The 20420-nt window shown below is 44.2% G+C and overlaps 2 protein-coding genes across 5 annotated transcripts in view; one reads left to right on the top strand and one right to left on the bottom strand.

The window, feature by feature from the left end:
* The window catches only part of SMIM14 (small integral membrane protein 14), a 40518-nt gene extending 40083 nt beyond the window's left edge, over window positions 1-435 (bottom strand). The window contains exon 1 of the mRNA XM_030493417.1: window positions 265-435. The gene's annotated coding sequence lies outside the window, so the exon portion shown is untranslated. The remainder of the gene's footprint in view (window positions 1-264) is intronic.
* A 13501-nt stretch (window positions 436-13936) lies between these two features.
* UBE2K (ubiquitin conjugating enzyme E2 K) overlaps window positions 13937-20420 on the top strand; it is a 45775-nt gene continuing 39291 nt past the window's right edge. Inside the window, exon 1 of one of the 4 annotated variants that reach the window (XM_030493418.1) lies at window positions 13937-14531. In XM_030493418.1, the coding sequence (XP_030349278.1) occupies window positions 14469-14531 (63 nt within the window). In that variant the 5' untranslated portion in view covers window positions 13937-14468. The remainder of the gene's footprint in view (window positions 14532-20420) is intronic. The other 3 variants (XM_030493427.1, XM_030493425.1, XM_030493423.1) reach the window with 3 other exon arrangements.

Genomic DNA, 20420 nt, shown 5'->3' on the forward strand with positions numbered 1-20420 from the left:
CCGGTGTTTACCTTCCCGGGCTCCCGGCGAGGCGCCCGCCGGGCAGCGGGGACGTTTCTGTATTTCGGCAGGTTCGCAGTTACCCCCGCCCCCCTCCGCGGACACCCCCGGGCCGGGCCGGGCCGGGCCGGGCCGGGCCGCGCCGCTCCGCTCCGCGCCCTGCGGACGGAGGGACGGGCGGGGGTGTGCGCGGACACCCGCCCGGCTCTGCCCGGCCACGGCCGGCCCTGCCCTCCCGCTTCCCGCCGCGGCGCCCCCGCTCACCGTGCCGTGGCCGCCGTCGCTGCGGTGGCTGCGCGGCTCGGGCGGGGACGGGGGCAGCGCGGCCGGGCTGGCAGAGGCGGCCCCGCGGCTCGGCCCCGTGCTTCGGGCCGGCTCACACGTCAGCCCGCGCCACGAGACCCGGATCTGCCGGCTCCCGGCGGCAGCGGCGGGGCCGGGGCGGTGCCGCGCGGCTCCCGCCCCCCGCGCACGCCCCTGCGCGGCGCGGCTGCCGCCCGCACGGGAGCCCGGGGCCGCCCGCGCCGCCCCCGGCACGGCTGCCGGGCAGGAACCGCCGGGGCAGGAGCCGCGGGGGCAGGCTGGGGCGCTCCGCGGCAGCGCGGCGTGCCGGGACGGCTCGTTTCGGGGCAACGCGTGGGCCTTAAAATAAAGCCCCAGTAAGTCAGAGCTGAGGAGGTGCAGGAAAAGTAGCTCTTATGGAGCCTGGTGCGCTTGTGGGTCTGCCGCAGCCCCGCGGTCAGGGCTCTGCGCCCTGCCACTTCGGTGGCTTGGCCCCCAGCCATCACCTTCAAAGTATGAGGGAATTTACGGTGCGGTTTCTCACCTAGAAGTCTAAAGCCTGTTCAGGAGCTCATGACTCACAAGGCTTCTCAGCAATTAAAGCATCTTTCAAAGTATGCAGTTAGATGTTGTGGCATGAAGTTAGAAAGGAAGATTTCAGATCATGACTTCTCATGTCAGGGTTTACCTGTGCCAAGCCAAGGAGCTGGGGTGTCATGCTCCCATATGGAAAGATGGACCCCATTGTGGCGTGGGGGCAGTGATACCATGTCATAATGCACTGGGGATTGCATAGGGAAGAAAATCTTGTCCTCTAGTGTTTCCAAGGGTAGCTTACCTCCTTCAAGCCAGAAAACAAGGATGATACTACAATTACAGTGAGAAAGGAAGATTGGATGGAAGTTGAGTTCTCACCAGTCAGTACCTCCTCATGGCACCAGTGCCTCCTACAGTCTGATGTGGCCCATCTAGGGGAACAAGCTTGGCTGTTCTCATCCCTCTTTGCCATTGTCATGGGGCTTTTGAGCCTCCTTTCATGGCTACAGTTTTTCCCTGGAAGTTTTTTCTAGTCTTGGGCGTCAAGCCTACGTTACTCTGCCAAGTCCTGGGTGCATTGCCAGTTGGCAGCCTTGCACGTCCAGCCATCCATCGTTGGTGTGCACAGCCACCTCTTGCTGTAAGACACGGGTAGGCTAACTCTGCTCATTTAGGGCTGGCCTGAACAGAACCATTCCACTTTCTGAGAGGCAGCAGGCAGGCTGCCTTTGCCTAGCCATGCCACGCAGTCCTGTCTTGCTGAGAATCTTGCCTCTCCTCTCCCATGTTTCAGCCCTTTCTCTTGTGTTAGTGCCCAACTGAACAGTGGCAATACTGACAAGTGAATCAAAGCACTGACACAAAGCCAGGCCATCACACAGAAAATCTAAGTTATGCAGACCTCCTAGCGTCTTGTCTTCCTCAATCTAGGGAACTGAACCTCTGGTAAGGCACTAAGGATGCTACAATTTACCTTTAATTTGGAAATATGAAACTACGTCTCTACAATGTTTCCTGAGAGAACAGGTTTCTCGACAGTCTGTCTAGGAGTTTATAGTGCAACAGTACCCATGAACATCAGTGACACCAAGGTACGCCTGGCTTGAAGTACACTTCAGCTGTCCTGGCCAAGCACAAAGCTATGCAAGACAATGGCGTCAGAGAGTGGTCATAAGCAGTTGAATGATCAACTGTTAGCTGCCTCCTTCCTCCCACTTCTCCCTCAGCCATCCTAACCCTTCGTCAGGGAACAAGCCATCCTAGAAGCAAGCAGAGACAGCTTTCCAACACCATTAAGCAGCCTTACCTACCTGTCTCCCACACCTAGCACATGGGGCTAGTCATTGTTCTAGAAAATGGATTTGAGATCCTGAAATCTCCAAAACAGGCACAGCTTACCACCAGTCCCGGCTCAAACAAGAGAGGAGAGTAACGGCAACTACACAGTAGTAGAGAGGAAGGTTCTTCCTATCAAGCTGAGGCAGGAGCACTGATCACTTCTATTTTCTTGCCTGTGGGTAAGGCCAAACAGCCGCTGTTGGTAAAAGGGTGGCAAACATACTTGGGATTCAGAAGGGAGTCTCATAGTGATTGACTGGACAATTCTAGAACCAGAAGGACAAGAATAAGTGAGCTGAGAGAAAGTCTCAGATGCCTTGTCAGAAATAATATGAACGTGCAAAAAGTCTGTGAAGGAGAGGCAGGAGTTGATGGGGATGATGACTGAGAGATCTACAAGAAAGCAAGTATGCAATAATGGCACTTACAGCTAGAGCTGTGACCTCTTCCTCTCTTGCTTTGAATCAAATAATGCATAAGCTTATCGCTTTCAAATCAGCAAGCACATATATATAAGCAGAAAGTAGCTAGGTATTTTGCATAAAACATTCTGCCAGAGCATCCCTCAGATTTTGGCCCTCCTGGTTCCCACGGGCAAATGAACAAGCCATAGCAGGCACTGATTCCATCTCATCTTCCTACTCCCAGGCTTCAGCCATCTGCTCACCCTTACACTCGCAAATTTAGTGCACGATACAGCAGTAGAATGAGATCCTGATGCAGAGGCTGTTTTCAGAATCACTCTATGAAGCCTCCTTTCTGGCAGTCAAACTATGATGAAAGCGGTGATGACTTAGGCTACTTCATGAACAAAGGCATGAAATGCATTGAGGATCAGCTAGTAACAAGGACAGAATAGTAAATCCATTGATTTTGTCACACTAAGAGAATTGTGCTGCCCACCACCAAGCTAAAACTATGAAAACAACTCTGCTTGAAGGGCAGAAGATGGTAATGTTCCACCAATAACCCTGTGCAATGGAGGAGGGTGAGAGCTGAGCAAAACTTACTATGACATTCTCTACATCTATCATCTGACAGTAATGTGCATTGGGCACTTTGTAAAGCAACAGGCAGGTGACACATTCTACATCACAGCGCTAGCTTTCAGGTTTTCTGCCCTGATAGGCAATGGAAAAGCAGGAGTTATGCTGGTGATCTAACTTGCCAGATTCTATGATAATGGATGAGCTTGTTTACAGATACCCAAGAACATTTACCATTCTGAAGTTCTCTTTCTGCTGACATTCTTCTCATCTTTGCTGCATAACTCATGCCACTAGGCATTGTAACACTCACATCCAGATACTCTGTGGAGTGGAAACTCTTCATCTGCAATTCATGCATTTTCATGAAATCTGAAAAATTACTTAGAAATGGGGCAAATCCTCTAATGTAACTCCTTTTCTGTCTGCTCCCTCTTGTCTTGTATGCAGTCTCTAATGAGTAGACAATGCTATTTCCAGAAGGAATCTACATGAAACTCTACTGCAAATGTTGATACTGAAGAGCCACTTGGAAGACATTTGCAGCATGGTCTGAAAGAGGCATCCAGGAAGTGAAAAGATTATGAAGTACCCTGGCAATAGCGAGGTAGGAGTGGCCTTTTGGCAGCAACACTGGGTTTTTGGAAAGACGGATCTAATTTTGGAAAAAGAAGCCAACTCCTTAGAAATGTTGCTCCCAAACATTCCTAGAATTCAGCTGGGCTGGCATCTCATGAAGCACCGGAGAATTGTAAAGCACTTTAGTGCTCTACACCGACAGCAAGCTGGTGAATTAGCTTGCACAAATGCTATATTGTGTACTTAGGTTAATTTAACAGAAATTCAGGTGTGTGATCACCACCAAACCAAATTTATACTGTCAGATCTTTTGTGAATGTACAGATGCAAGCTTAATGAACATCCAACCACAATCTTAGCTGTCAGGACTCACAGCAAAAATATGGCTTGGTGGAAAGAAGAAACTCAACTGAAATTGTCATAGGCTCTATGGAGGTCTTTTGTGCTCCTGAAGCAGCAACACACCAACACAGACTTTGAGATAAATTAGCCACGGTCTAGGGGAAATGATCACAGAGGATTGTTGTAATGTTGCCAGATCACAGCTGCCAATGAAGTTTTCCAAACTAGGAAATGGAGGAAGGAAATCTGAAGTCGAGGGAATTACAAGGATTATTTTACACTTAACTAGAATATCAACTAGCAACTTAGAGTAACTATAAAATGCAAGCAGGCCAACTGGGACACTAACAAGATCAGGCTTGCAAAAAACATTTCAAAATAGAGGATAAAGATGTGAACCACCAAAGTGTTAATGATAACACTCGCTGGTTAAGATATACCATCTGAACTAGGCTGAAATGGACCTGTAGAATTAGAACAATAAGTTCTCAGTAACCATGCAAGTTAATGAGACGAAGGTCCACTAAATTTCATTGTGATTAGTAATTATGCAATCAGTGTCAGGAACGTATTTTGCAAATACTTTGGGAAATCCCATCTAAAAATGTGGTCTATGTGAACCAACACTTGTATAACCTTAACAAATTGTTTTTCCTTTGGAGCAGAAACCATAATAGCAGCTGCATGATTGTGTGGTGGCTTTCTTGCAAAGAAAAGATGAGAAACAGTGTGAACTGCTTCTTAAGCAACTGCAGTTCACAGCCATAAGGTATCTGCAGCCATAAACTTACCAGCAACTAACACTGCTATATTCATCTGAAAATTGCTGCCACTCGGGAAAAACACATCTCATGTCACCCTCTCTCTATGTTCAGAGCCATTTCAGCATTCAGTCTGAAACTGCCTCTGAACATGAGTCAGAGCCCTCAACTGTTATGGTCCTCACAGACTTGAAATAAAAAATGAATCCCTGTTCGTTTTCCAAGTGAACATCTAATAGAAGCCACCATATCTAACAATGAACCAGGCACAAAATGCAAGCCAGTAGATTTGATGACTGTTAGAGCAGGAGAAAATGTGAAAGAAGGAAATGAAAATAAGGTCCCAAAGGATTTTTTTTTTTGGGAACACTACTACATCTAACTAAGAAGCAGCAAGGAGTTAAAATTTTCTGGTCAGGAGCTGGGAATTACTCTGATCTGAAACGGATATATGCAGTTTTGCAGTACCCAGTAAATGACTGAAATTTCAGAGTAACCATCCATTTAAAAGGCAAGGCATTGTTTACCAAGAAAAAAGAGAACAAAGAGAGAAGACATTTCATGCATCACTGAGGAGGTGTATCAAAAGGCATAACTCTGCCAGTCAGTCCTTGGAGATCAGTATTCCATCACATAAAATGTAGCAGCATCTCTGTATGGACTACAGAGAATTAAATCAAATTGTTGGAAAAGAATCTGATCTGTTATCACTTTAAGTGATACTCTGGTTTCTGTAGCACATTCAACCATGCTTTTCATTTTGGATCTTAGGGCATGAGTATTGACAAGTGAACTAGAAATGACTGCTCCTTCAGCTGGCCAAGATCTGTGTGAACATAATGCTAGGGTTTGAGCTTGTGCACGTCAGCTGGATGTTTGCTGCAGTCTGTCAAACCTATTGAACAGGAGCTGTAAACACTACAAGTGGTTTGATATAAGAAAAATATTAGGATTTACAGAACTTGATAACACTGTCAGGTCAGAAAAAAAATCTGTAGTATTCAGCTTACACTTCACAGCTTACAAATTTTGCAAAAACACTGCACAGATTCAGTGTTCAAGGGTGTGAATTTACATTTTCAGCATTTAAATGGGTTCTTGTGGTTACTTTGTGTTAAGCTACTAAGGTCAAAATTGGACATAGATGTTGTCTCTAAAACTGGAGGTTATTACTGAAAAAGCCAGTGCCACATTACAGCAGAAGTCCAACTCCTCCCCAGAGAAACTATGGAGGGAGCCAGACTCTTCTCAGTGGCACCCAGTGAGAGGGGAAGAGCACTCTGCACAAACTGAAACACATGACATTCCAGCTTAACATAAGAAAACATTTCTTTTCTGTGATGGTGGTTAAACACTGGCAGAGGTTGCCCAGAAAGGCTGTGGTGTCTCCATCCTTAGAGATATTCAGAACCCAAATGAACATGGTCCTGCTGGGCAACCTGCTCTGGCTGACCCTGCATTAACAGGAAGAGTGGACTAGATGATCTTGAGAGGTCCGTTCCAACCTCAACTATGCCGTGGTTCTATGGTATCGTGCCACTCCAGAGGGAACTCGGGAGTAGGTACATCTGCGGAGCACTTTCTCCATAATTTCAGTGGGAGTAGAATTATTTGGGATGGGTGATATTAAAATAGAAAAAGAGATAGTAAGACACCTAGAAATATCTGTGCAGGAAGACACTATATATACACACACTATTCGGTATTAATATCTTTTATGTCTGCTGAATATTTGAGGAAGGGACCAACAATGTAACATTACAGGATTCCTAGGACTAAGAGTTAGGATCTGCAAAATCCTGTGAGACAGTCAAAGAGCATGACTGAATATTTCCCAGCACGACTAACCTCTAATTGGGGAAAGATAGATACAGTCTAGAATACTGCCTTTTAAAAAGTGATGACTTCCAATTTATGGTATTATCTTTTTGCACCCTGTCAGGAAGATGGGAAAATTGTTACAGGGAATTTTATGAGATGGTCTATATTGCACTGAAACTGCTAAAATTGCTACCCCTTATTCGATAAAAATGTACAAGACAAGAAACTCTTTACATCTAAACTCAATTTTTCACCTAAACAAAGGCACATGCTACTACTGAAAAGACAGACACACAGAATAGTAGGGGTTTTCTAGATACTGTTCTATGAAACACTGTGTGCCTGATACGGATGCAAAGACCATAGAAATTGCTTAGTTCTGCTGTGTTCAGGGAAACTGTATATTACTCAATACATTAACAGAACGCTATTTGAACCTTGTTTGTTTAACCTGACTTTATCCTCAATGTTCTCCTCTAATAACTTGCCACATCCTATGTTCTTGCTAGCCCCATGGCCAAACTGGAGACAATGAGGTCAAAAAAACAACAAAAGCAGCTTGTCTTAATTTGTATTCTTGAATTGGTCCTTACTGGTTTCTATGACTTCAAATGTAGTTCAATTAACTGTGGTCAAAATGGTGCCTAGCGATTTAGACTTAATGATTTAGCCCTAAATTATTATTCTACTGTAGTAAGATCAATAGAAAAGTTTGGATTTTTTCCTAACACAAAATTGTTCTAGTCTCCAAAATGCAGATATTTTAGGATGCTATCAATGGCAATACAGCTTGATAAATTACCCATCTGTCACAGTTCAGTTCTTTCTGGATGATCTCTGACAAACTTCACTATTTTGTAAAATTTTATTGTAGACAGTTCCAAAAGACTTCCATCAGTTGTGGATTTGATGCCCATTATGACAGATTATCCTGTAGTTTAGCAAGATGGTCATCAACAGAAATAAGTTCAAATTCGAGTTAGAATTTTCAAAAAGCCTCAGAATCCCAAAATTGCTACATCAAGCAATAATAGCTGAATTCAAGAGCTCCAGAATTCTTTTTTATTAAAAGGATTTATATTTTCCTACCTTCCCGCATCCCTAAAAAGTCTTGTGCTTTACAAAACAGAGAGACCATTGAAGGGATTCATAACATTTGATGCAAAGTATGCTGGAGTATGTTCTCTCTGTAGTTTGGCTGCTATTAGGTTTTCAATTTTACCGCATATATTCTTGTATTATACTGTGGTTATTAATACATCCTTAATCCATATTCTCTTACAGCTGGAAACCTTTTTTGAGTTGGGAGCACATATACCGTAGAACACTACTGCCTGCAGGAGCTTGATCCTGCATATACCTCCCTGCAGCCTGCATTGATGGCTCTAGGTCTCAGGTTACATACGTGAAGAGGAGAAAGTCTCTAGTCTCATCCTTTTCTCCTGAGAAGACATGGCAATGATGTAGAAGGACAGTTTGCAACATACACTCCCTGAATAAGTGTTGTCTGTCTCCTCAAAGGAAAAGGCAGGAAGCCAGATGGAAGTATCCTGGAGACACAAATTTTATCTACATGCTGTCAGTTGAACCACTCTGTACAGAAGGAGCTTTCCAGCAGTTAGCTTAACTACACTGTCAGGAATATGAAAATATTTTAGCAATTAAAGACCACTAGCAATGCTGTGCAATTAGGCTGTGACTGAGTTTGCTTTTCCTCTAAAGGAAGGTGGTTTAATTTTTTATTTATTCTGGATTTCCATATTATTCAATTAATGCTTCATAATAATTTGTTGTTCCACTTCTAATTCTAAACTCAACTGTCCTAATGAGAGAATAATTCCACCCCAGAGCAATCATTCCAAAATATTAATGCCACTTTATCTCTCTCTTACTTACTTGCCGCATGTAGGTGCTTCCCTGGCTACCACTTCAGTGAACAACCAATTTAAGCTTCCAGCTTCAAGGTCCTACATACTTCAGTCCTGATGACATTTACAAAATCGAGGTTTTCTGAGCATCATCCTGAATCTGATTTCAGCCCCTACAGTCATTAAAATAGCAGGGATTTTTATTTAGTCACAAATCCTACAGACATGAGGAGAAGATGTCATCCAGCTGGCCAGAAAAAGCTGTTCAGCTGCCCTTTTAAGGCGCCTGAAGACTGTCATTTATGAAGACTGTCATATTTTGGCTAAACAAAGTTACATAGGTTTGATAATGTACTGTAAGTTATTATATTAATAGGTGGCAATACAAAATGCTTAAAATGGTACAAATACTTCATTCAGGGCAGAAAATGTTTCTGAGTAGAAAACAATCTACCAGCAATGTACCACAGCGACTATATGCTTTATATTATTGGCTAAATCCTCTCTTCCCTTACAACTGTAATTCTCATAAAACTAATAATAACAGCCATGTTAGGCTGTGAAAAATTTTTCTGTATTCCCATCTTACTTTCATTTTGAAAGGACCCTCAAAAAGATCACTATTTTCTTTTTGTAAGAAGAAGAAAGAAGCATAGCTTTACACCTTTTCCTTTATAAGAAATGTGTTTAGTTTCCTTTAGTCAACTTGTCAGTCTGCTGATGCCAGATTTTGCAAGGTAGATGCTCATTAAGGATATTAATAAACTTGGGGCCTCCTGCAGAATTACAAGAACTATCTCACAGCTGAACCTGTGCATTTTTTTACTGCCTTTTTTTTTTGCTTTTCACGAACCACAAGACACAGCCTCTAGGCCCCCAGGTGTATGGGGCATCAGTTGAAAACCACTCCTCCACAAAGAAGAGGAAGTTTAAAAAAGCAGTAATTTTGCTAACAGACTTAAAAGCATTGGGGCTGTTTGTATCTAGGTTCTCCTACCAAAAACATCAGGTTCAGATGTAACATGAACTTAGGAGTTATTGCCAGGCCACCAAATCAATGAAAAGTCCAGGGTGTCCTGTCAGTTTCTAATAAAAGCCCTTACAAGTGAAGAACAATAGGATGTTGTTGTTATTAAACTACCAACAAACTTCTGCACATGCATTATTTAATGAAAACTTTGCCAAATCTTGTTTAAGCCATGGATTGATTGATGTAAAATCAATAGCTGAATTAATTTCTGATCTAACTCTACTAAATCAGATGAATTGCATCATATGAATTCAAACTGAATGACTTCAGATGACTGATGTTTAGTAGATGACTGATGTTTAGTCGGTACATTTACTGCCCTTTTAAGCATATATATGTAAGTTGTTAACAACATGAAAAATACAATTTGGAAAGTGGGGACATCATGAGTGAATACCTCCTCTCTCTGCCAGGAACACCGAACAATTTCTGTTCTACTGTTTCAAGCACTTCTGCCTGCTCGTCCTCCAAGTTCTTCCTCAACACCGTTACAGGGAAGGCCGGACAAGGCAGCAGCCGCGCCATGAGCTCTTCGGAAGGCAAAGAGCTCCCAGCAGCAAGATCCCTCTCACGGGAGCAAGCCCTGTTCTGCCCAGGAGAGGGCACTCTTACACCTGGCCTCACAACCGGACGTGGACACGTATAGGAGGAACAGGAAAGGTAAGATGACAACTCATACTCGGTCAACTTGCACAACCAGTTAGTTATTTTTATGATAAAGCTAATCTTCGGCATGAGTTGAGTCATCCAGACGCTGCCACAACAGGAACACAAGATGACAGACAATAAACGTGCAGCCTAAATTTTTTTTTTGTAGTCTCTGAAATGTGCTAAATGATATGCAGATAAAAAAGGACAACTTCTGGTATGTATGCGCCTCTGTTAAATACTGGAATGAAAGAAAAAGGAGTACCTTTGGGTGAAAATGAGGGTTAAATTTAAAAATAACTTGGTTTATGAATATTATTTGTTGCTGATTTTTTAAATAAAGCATTATTATAAATGGGCATATGAACATTTAAATGCAAACTGCATACCAGCTAATACTAATATAGCCTGCAAAATAAATCCTTATATGGATGCCTCATGTGAAAAACAAAATAAGAATCAAAAATATGTTACGGGTTAACCCCCTGAAATCAATATACAGATCTCCTGAGACAGCTCTCCTCTACAGTAAGAAATCCTCCAGCAACAATGAAAGAAGATCAAGCCTGACATTTTTGTTTTTTCTAAACTAAAGATGCCAAGGTGAGGAGGGGAAGAGTCTTTTTATGCAAGGGACAAAGCAGCAAAAGAGGATCAGAATGTTGCGTGCTGGAAAGTTACAGTTTCAAGAACGGCATTTTCTCCTCATCACAGAGAGCGATCTCAACAATTCCAAATTCCCTCTTCTCAGTAATTCCGATAGAAACATATCCTATTGATATGAACAGGATACAATTAGGAAAATATATAAATGAGAAAAAGATCATGAAGAATCTTAACAGAAATATAATCATACCTCGTGCTGTCATAAGCCTCTTGGGGTCCCCAGGCAGTGTACTGGGGTTGGGGGACACCCCTAGTCTCAGACATGAACCATGCACATGGTGACTGTACTGTATGGACAGCGAGTCCAACATGCACGATTTGTGCATGAACAAGTGCCACTTTTCCATTAGAATGAGGAGAACTCCCTCTATATAGGTTGCAGGATAGATAATATATCCCATATTACATGGGAGATAATACATTATTTAGGATTTTTGGTTATCCTAGCTTCGGCTAATGAATATTTACAGCCTTTCTATATTGAGAGCTTGGGCTGAGGTCCTACAATCACTGATCTTACTTTATAGGCACTGATCCCGTAAACTTTCCTCCTGCAGTAATCTTATATAGTTTGAACTTCATTATTAATTAGATTTGCTTTTTGCAGTAACAGACACCATATTTCCTGCTCCCACTTCCCAAAGTATTTCAAAGCAGCATGCCAAACACACTAAACAATGCGTGGATAACCAGAATTGTATCTCCCACTCTACTAGTTATGATGAATACCAACAGGCAAAAGTAGAGAACAATTTGCAGCCAGTTTGTGAAAGCTGCTGTTGAAAGAACTGCTTGGTAGAAGGCTGAATTGATGATGGGATCAATGAAAGAACTATCTCCTGAAATCAAATATACTACAAAATTCTGTAATTCAAAAAGTGAGCTGACTATATTCAAAGGACTACAGTTTTACATTTTGTGTTTGGATTTTTCTAAGGGTGAAAGACTAATGAGAACTTAATTCAGAGAATAGACACAGGACTATAATAAAACCCAAACCCCTCAACACCTATTCAAAGACAGCTAGACTATGGTCCAGTACTGGCCTAAAACTCTGTAAAGTCAGTCTTCTGTAAAATAATAAACTGTAGTAAAGCATAAAACAGCATAAGAAATATATGAGAATAACCCCAGCACGATGATTACGTAAGGTACTGATTTTTATGCAGTGTTTTCATCCTGGCAAAACTCACCACTACTCTGTTCTATCCCCCAAAAGCCTTTCTGTAGCTATCTTTTACCAAAGATAAAATTAACACAATACACGGTGAATATGAAACAGCTGTGAGATAAGTGAAAGATGCCTATTTAAGGACAAGGGAAAGGAGTGGGGTGCACTAAGGAAAAGAGATGCAGTAATTCCTATTAATTTGATTTGCTTTTTGCAGTAACAGACTCTGACATTTGTAATCCAAATGAGCACATGAAAATGAACCTAGATACAAACCAGGCAAAATCACTGCCCTTTACTGTGGCAGTTACTGGATGTCTACTACCTAAAACATACAAGCATACTCAACAGGAACACAAAGGATTCTGACACTTGATAAAGGTCATGTTTTCCACTCCATTCAGAGCATAATCTAAATATTAGAAGCTCAGCTTCTTTCTATGAGCTGTCTGAAAAGACAAGAGGCATTTAACCCAGAGATTTTATGTAATACCTTTATAATTTTTGTCTATAGTACTCAATAGGAGCTCATCACACCATGAACCTAACTTCCGTCTACGAGCTCTAAGAGGCTAAGTTATTACCCTTATTTTACAAGAGAGAGCCAGAGAAGACACAGAGAAGCCAAGGCCTACCTCCTCAAAAGGAACTTAAGATGTTCCTTTTAGATGTTCTAAATCAGTGGGATTTAGATGTCTAAATTATTCTAAAGATGAAGGCCCAAGATCACACTACAAGTCATTAAAAAGAAATCAGGCCTAATGAAAAATGGTCCTTCTCAAAAAAGTACTGAAAACCTCAGCTGAAAAACTGCACTGTGTATTGCATAAAAGACAAATATTGGCCTGAAGAAGACCTAATTCAATGAACAGATGCCTTTGGTACAACAATTTTGCAGGAAAATGGACTTTTTGCAGCCAAACCACAGAGGAAGAGCAAACACACACAATAAAAGGACTATATACTATATACATGTATATATAGTTGACAGGTATTTTATCAGTTGGGCTTTCTTTGCTGTGTATATAATAGTCAAAATGTTGTGTGTACTAATGGAGATAAATAAACAGCATTTGCAGATGACAGTCATACGAGAAGCAGACATTTGTTGAGATAAATGTCCATGTTGTACATTTTCCTCCTGCACTGCACCATTAAGAGGAGGCATCATAAAATCTTTCTATAGACCTTAATGTCTTGAAAGCCTCTAGTTCCTGAATAAACAACAGTTGTAAAAGCAATCTCATGTTCCCCTCTGAAAAATCTCTCTACAGTTTTCCATAGCATACTGTATTTTGTGCACCTCGGGCTAGCAGGGACGGTTACTGGTCCCCTATTTCAGTTTTCTAGACAGAGCAACATCTGTGGATTGCCGTTTGCTTCTGCAATAAAATGTAACAGCCCATTAGACAGGACCGACATCACCTTTTACTCTACTTCTAAAATCTTGTAACAGAATCCATAAAAAGTTCCTTATGCTGCCTCCTCAGACGTGCCTGCTCCTGGGCCTGCGGGGCCTGTATGTTCCCCCTGTCCCGTGTGAGGAGGTAGCCGCGTCTCCAAGGGAAAGGCGAGGCTGGGAAGAGAGCAAGAAGCCGGGCCGGGAGAGATGTGCGAGAAGCTGCAGTTTTCTCCAGCGAGCAGAAAAAAATGGGTGAGTACTGCTGCCGGGGCAGGTTGAGCGGATTCTCAAGGCATGTGAACCCCCCAGTGGTTATTTTTGCTCAGGACTTCACCAGAAGACATGACAGCTGCTCCTTGAGCCAGCTGTTTCCTCAGGGACACCTCACACTTCTTCCCTGCTACCTCAGGACCCCCCGGCCGCCGGCTCAGCCCTCCCCAAGGCGCCGCTTCACCCTTTTCCCCGGTCCGGTGCCTCAGGGCTCCCCGCTGCTGCGCGCTGGGCCACGATGCCGGGCGGGCGCAAGCGGGGAACACAAGCGCCTGAGCTCTGCTCCGGGGCTGGCCGCAGCCGCCGCCGGCGGGGCTCTGCCCGTAGACTTTTCTCCTCACGCTTTTGCCGGGCGCCGCCGGGAACCCGCCGGGCCCGTGACACGGCGAGCGGCGGCAAGAAGGCAGGCAGGCAGGCAGGCGTCTCCCGGGGCGGGCAGCGAGCGACGCGAACCCCCCACACCTCCTGAGGAGGAGGAGGCAGCATCCTTCCCTCGGGGGGAAGGCAGCAGTGGGGGGCAGGCCAAGCGCGCCTGCAGCCGCCCCGCCGGCCAGCGCCCGGCCCCCCCCACCGCGGAGCCCCGGTGCCCGCTCCGCTCCGCGCACACACGGCAGCCCCTCCTGAGCGGCGGCGGCAGAGCCGCCTGCCCTAGCGCGCATGCTCGGCGCGGGCGCCATTTTGGTTGGGGCCGGGAGTTATCCAGCGGGAGCGGCGGTGGAGCTCGCTGGGCCCGGCTCGGACGCGGCGAGTGGGTGCCCGCTGCGGAGATGGCTAACATCGCGGTGCAGAGGATCAAGCGGGAGTTCAAGGAGGTGCTGAAGAGCGAGGAGGTCAGAGCCTCTCCCCCTGCGCGCCGCCGCCACCCTTCCCCGTGTGCGTGTATGTGCATGAGTGTGGGCAGCGGGGGAAGGTGCGGGGGCCCCGCTTCCCCCTCGGCCCCACCTCCCCACGCTGGGGGTGGGCCCGTCCCACGGCCTCGGGGAGGGGTATGGCGATTCCCGGGGAGACGGGACCCGACAGCCGCTGGCGGGGGGGGAGAGGAGGGGGCCGCGGAGCCCCTCCCCCAGCGGGCAGCGGGAGCCGCCGGCGGCCCGAGGGGGAAGCGGGGCTGGCGGGCCGGGCCCAGGAAGTGTGGTGGTAGCGGTGGCGGCGGCAGCGGGGGACACTGCCCGAGGCGGCCGGTCAAGCAGGCAGGGCCCCCGCGAGGGTCCCCGCCAACCGGGAGCGCGGTGCCAGGCCGGAGGCTGCGGGGCGGGGCGGGGCCGGCCGGGCGCGGGGCGCCCCCGGCCCGCGGTCTCCTGCGTCCCTCCGCACGCGCGTGAGTGCCGCCGCCCGCGCGCGGCCGGGCCCACGCGCCTCTCCGTCGGGGGGGGGGGTGGTGCGGAAAGGGGGATGGCGCGTGCTCCCCGTGCAGGGCGGGGGGCTGGAGCGGGGTTCGTGGTCTCACACATCCCCTGTAGCTCGTCCCTCCGGCCAGGGCCGGAGGCTGCAGAACGTGGGTTTAGTTTTTTTACAGGGTTGCAAGGAGATCCCTATTTATTTAGGTTACTTTAATACAGAACTTCCTTTATCCCACTGCAGGCTTACTCACCCTCAGGTGGCTGCTTTTAGTGCCTCCCTCATTTCAGTCATGTTACCTCGTTTCCTGAACAGTGTGTTCTGAGGTATGTGTGGTCAGTGAGAGAAGCTGACTACTTCCAGGGGGACATGAAAGAAGTTCTGGTCAGTTTGGGGGATTATATATCGGCGTTTGCAGGGTTACATCAGTACAGATTCTGCTGTGTCTGTGTCTGAGTTGGTGGACGTCAGCCAGATAGGTTTTAATGGTTGTGTCGTCATTGTCGTCCTACTTGGGATGATGTTGCAGGTTAGATGCTTGTGAAATATTAATGGGAATATGCAACTCCTAAAGCTAGTGTTTTAGAAATCTAGACATATTCACAGAGGAGAAGTCGAGAGGATAATTTCTGAAGGATGCTAATGACCTAAGGAAAACATGTTCAGGGTAGCAGTAGTTGATGTGCTTTTAAATTGAGTGTGCTAACAGCATTGTTGCTATGCAGCTTGAACTAGCCCCTAGAAAAATGTAAGGGCCTTGTTTTACAGCTGCCTTCAGAGCCCAGGCTGATTGAGCCAAGCTATTCCACGGCGAATACAGAATTGCCTGTAAACTAGGAGAAGTTTCTAGGTGGACACCTTTATACCAAAGCTAGAAAATCTAGACCTTGTATCTTGTACGACAAGCTGGTGTTGTGGGAACAAAGGAGTCTTTATTTGAAAGTGCTGTCTGAAGGCTTCAAGACCCTTTCCCTTTGCTTTATGTAGAAAAAAAGAAACCTTGACTGGCATAGGTTTTGGGGGCGATCTATGCTAAATTTTGTTACTGTAAAGGTTGGATCTAGTGATCTTCAGTGCATAGACTAAACCATTTGTTTAGTCTATGCATTGAAGGGCTCGGTACAGAATGTTGGAAATTAATATTATGAAGTAGCCTTTAAGCTGCCCAAAGCTTCCCAGAAATAAGGCCACAATTCTTATGAAATGAAAATGATGGCATTTTAAAATTACAATGCTGAAGAGTTTGATACTTCCTTTTTCTGCCATCAGCAAGCTAAATATGTGTTGTACTGATATGGCAGTATGTATAAAATTGATGTTTACAGACTACACTAATTCCCCTGTCTTGAATGCAAAATTTCAGTGTCACTCAATCGTTGTCCAAGTTGCAAGCAAAGTTTTTTGTGAATGTTTGTACGTTCAAAGGCAGTCAAACTATGGTGTCAGTATCACTGAGCATGAAAGCATATGGAGTGAGGTGGTGAATAGGGGTGTAACTAAATACTACATATCGTAGAGGAGAAGTGGTTTTCTATGTGTTTTGTGTACTTAAATGATTGTTAAACCTTGTTTCTTAAAGAATTAAAGACAACTTTTTCATAAATGGTGATGCTGAATCTATTATTTGGAAGTTCTGAGTCCCTCTCTGAAGGCAAAGTGGCTCACATTATCTGCACTTAAATTATTCTTGATTTGATGCTTGGAGCTACGTCTGAACATGAAGAGCAACCCCCTCTGTTTCCTTGTAGGTGCAGTATGAGCACAAATGCCTGGGGAAGGGGCAGGCATGCTTGGAAATAGTATGTAGGAAGTTTATCATTTGGCTTCTTCCAGTGCTCATCTTTGGGCTGAAATAGAGTGGTGGAACCAGAAATGTTTTTGAAAGGGAGCAGCTGGATGGCGATTAATTCCTTCTGCGTTTGAAGTACGTATTAGAAGCACCAAATTTCAGTTCTAAATATCAGTGAAGAAAGAGTTCTGAAAAGTGTGCTTATCTTTGCTGTGGATAAGGATCTGCAGATTCTTGGTCAAGGATGCTGTGGATCCTTGCTGTTCATCTGACTAAGTATACTTTTCACATGACTTAGCTCTTTCTATTTCCTTGACTTACATTTTGGCCATTTCCCAGAAATGCCATTTGAGTTTTAGACTATCTTGTTCTTTGGTTTACAGATAAGCTATGAAGGACTTTTATTTATTTTTTTAAGTTGAATCTGGTGCTTCTTGCATGGTTTGGAAAAGCATTCTTTTCACACTTAATCAAGAGAAATGTATTTGCTCTGCTTGCTTTATTATTTCTAGTTTTATTATAAGCCCTACACATTAATTTAAGGAGTGGGATATTGTGTATTTAGGAGAGTTCCTTGTAACTTTGCATCTCTTTAATATTTTCATTAAGTAGATCAAACTAACAATGATTTCTTTGTCAGGAATGCTCTACAAAGTATAATTTAAATAAAACTCTTTACCTTTGTGTGTGGAAAAAGCTTTAAAATTTGAAGGTAGATGAGGTCCTGCATCTTTAACAAAGATGAAGCTGTTTAGTGAGTCTAGATAATAACTCAACTGGTTAAATATGTGTTAAGGTTACTGTACTGTGCTTGTATTAAAATTCTAAAATGAGTAGGCAGTACGTTAGATCATACTTCAAATCCTAGTCGAGGCAAGGCATCAGTTGGTCAACTTTATTCTCTTCTTCTGTCATTTCATTCATCTGTTATCTCGTTGATTTTATGGGCTGAAATTCTAAAGCTGCGGAACATACTTTGAACAAAAGTATGAGGCTGTAGTGTTTCGGAGAAACCATAAATAGGTGGAGGGAGAATAGTATCCCACTTCTGATAAGTGGGAGAATGCTTTGGTGAAGATTAGCTGATACTATTTCAAAACAGAGTTACTGGAATGCTGCAGTGGGTAGCCAAATCCTTACCTGCTCTCTGTTTATAAGCAGCTATCTTATGAGAGGAGGAGTCTGGCACTTAACAATGAATAGAAGTGTGTTGAAACATCTTGTTGCCACTTAAACACTGATGCTGAGAAGTAGTTGTAGTTTACCAGGTGTTAAACAATGTGTGACTTGTTTTCATATTTTAATAGCGCATTAGTGTTATGCTTTAAGGAAATTATATTATGCTAGCATCGAAGGACTCAATATTTAATTGGCTGTCCAGTTTCTTTTATCATGTAGGAATGTAAGGTGTTCTCTGGCCATCTGTAAGAGGCTAATAGATATCTTACAGTGAAACCACTACTCTGGTACTGAAGGTAACACATTGGGAAACATAGCTTCCTCCTAGCAAGAAGAGAGTTGGTATCTCTACCACAAAATGTTCTTTTCTTACAAATATCAAGAGGCAGGGGTTTATCTGCATGGGAGGTGAACCCAGATAGAGCTGAGAGTAAATTAAACTTGACTGCAGTTATGGAATATGAATATCTGCATGAACAGGTATCTGAATTAGCAGTTAAAATTTGTAACTTGCTTGAATCCAAAATAGCATTCAAGTGGAGACAGTAGGTTAATGGCAAGATTGAAGGAAGCGGGTATTTGTTTTGGGGTCCGCTGTGTGCTTTTGTGATTTAGAGGAGGAAGGGAGAAGGAGAAGGTAACAGTAGTCTGCCATAGTGAGTAGCTCTGGTGTTTGCTATTATCATTGCGTGTAGTGGGCTTGTGGTTTGTGTCAGTCTATAGTAAGATGCTAAGGGGCATCTCTGAAATTTTCTTGCTATTTGGAAAAGCTATAAACATTTAATCTTTAGGCTTAGAAAAACTTACTTTGGCTTGTTTATATTTGGGCAGTCTTGGGTACTAGAAGTTGAATTCACCAAGATGGAAACTTTTAGTAGTAATTGTGCTTTAGTATTACTAGAAGGGCCTGTTGGAAATTGTGGATGCTTGTTTTTCTTCCTATTTATCATATAGAACCAATGCAGATGTATAAGAATGAGATGTCTTTTGTTATGGCTCCTGAATCAGTGACAGATTTTGTTAAACAGTATCTATTTTCTGCTAATACATATGCTTAACTTTTGATCTGTAAGAGTAGTCATGCTGAAGTCAGTAGAAGTTTAGTGAGTGCTGTGGGACTGTTGTTGTGGTTTGACCCCAGCCAACAACTTAAGTACCACACGGTGGCTCGCTCATTCTCTGCCATCCCTGTGCGGGACAGGGAGGAGAATTGAGTTGGGATAAGAACAGTTTAATAATTGAAATAAAGTAAATTATAATAATAATTACAACAATAGTAATGAAAAGGGAGGTAACAAAAAGGGAGAGTGAAGAATAAAACCCAAGAAAAACAACTGATGCACAGTACAATTGCTCACTATCCACTGGCTGATACCCAGCCTGTCCCCAAGCAGGGATCGGTGCCTCCTGGCCAACTGCCCCCAGTGTATATACTGAGCATGATGCTTTATGGTCTGGAATATTCCTTTGGCTAGTTTGGGTCAGCTGTCTTGTCTCTGCTCCCTCACGGCTTCTTGTGCCCCTCCTCACTGGCAGAGCATAAGAGGCTTAAAAGTCCTTGATCAGGGTAAGTGCTACTTAGCAACAACTAGAACATCAGTGTGTTATCAGCGTTGTTCTTAAACCAAAGCCAAAACACAGCACTGTACCAGCTACTAGGAATAAAATTACCTCTATCCCAGCTGAAATCAGGACAACTGTTTGTGTGAATAAAGCTAGAGTGTGCCTAGTTAATTAAAAAGTGTAAAGTTGAAAAAGGCGTAAAGATGAGAACTTTTAAACTGTTATTATGTCGGTACCAATCTCTGTTCAGCCTCTTGGAAGGCTTGCATACAATACAAAAGTGGAGGGAGTGTCAGTGCATTGGAGTGCAGTGCAGGGCTGCTGTGCAAAGGGATCTTAGTAGGCTGGAGAAATGAATGGGCTGATGGGAACCTTTTGAAGTTCAGCAGAAGTAGGAGCCAAGTCCTGCTTCTGGGAGGAAAAAGCACTATGCATCAATACATACAGACTGGAGACTGACTGGAAACAAAGCAGGCTAGCAGAAGACTGCTTGCATGACCTAGTGGAGAGCAAGTTGAACGTGTTTCAGCAGTGCTCTTGTGACAAAGAAGCCCTGCCACATACTAGGTTGCATTAGCAAGAATGTAGTCAGCGGGTTGCGAGAAGTGATTCTTCACCTCTGTTCCATGCTTATGAGGTCATATCTGGTGTACTCTGTCCGGTTTGGGACTTTCCAGCGTAGGACATTGATATGCTGGAGTGAGCCCAGTAGAACACCAAGGTGGTTAAGGGGCTGGAGGACATGTGTGAAGAGAGGGTGAGAGAACTGATGTTGAGAGAACTGTTCGAAGGGACATCTTCCTGTCACCCACAAATACCTACATGGATAGGATGAGAGGCAACAGACACA

The sequence above is a fragment of the Strigops habroptila genome, chromosome 7 (assembly GCF_004027225.2).
Source record: "Strigops habroptila isolate Jane chromosome 7, bStrHab1.2.pri, whole genome shotgun sequence".
In the NCBI taxonomy this organism is placed as follows: Eukaryota; Metazoa; Chordata; class Aves; order Psittaciformes; family Psittacidae; genus Strigops; species Strigops habroptila.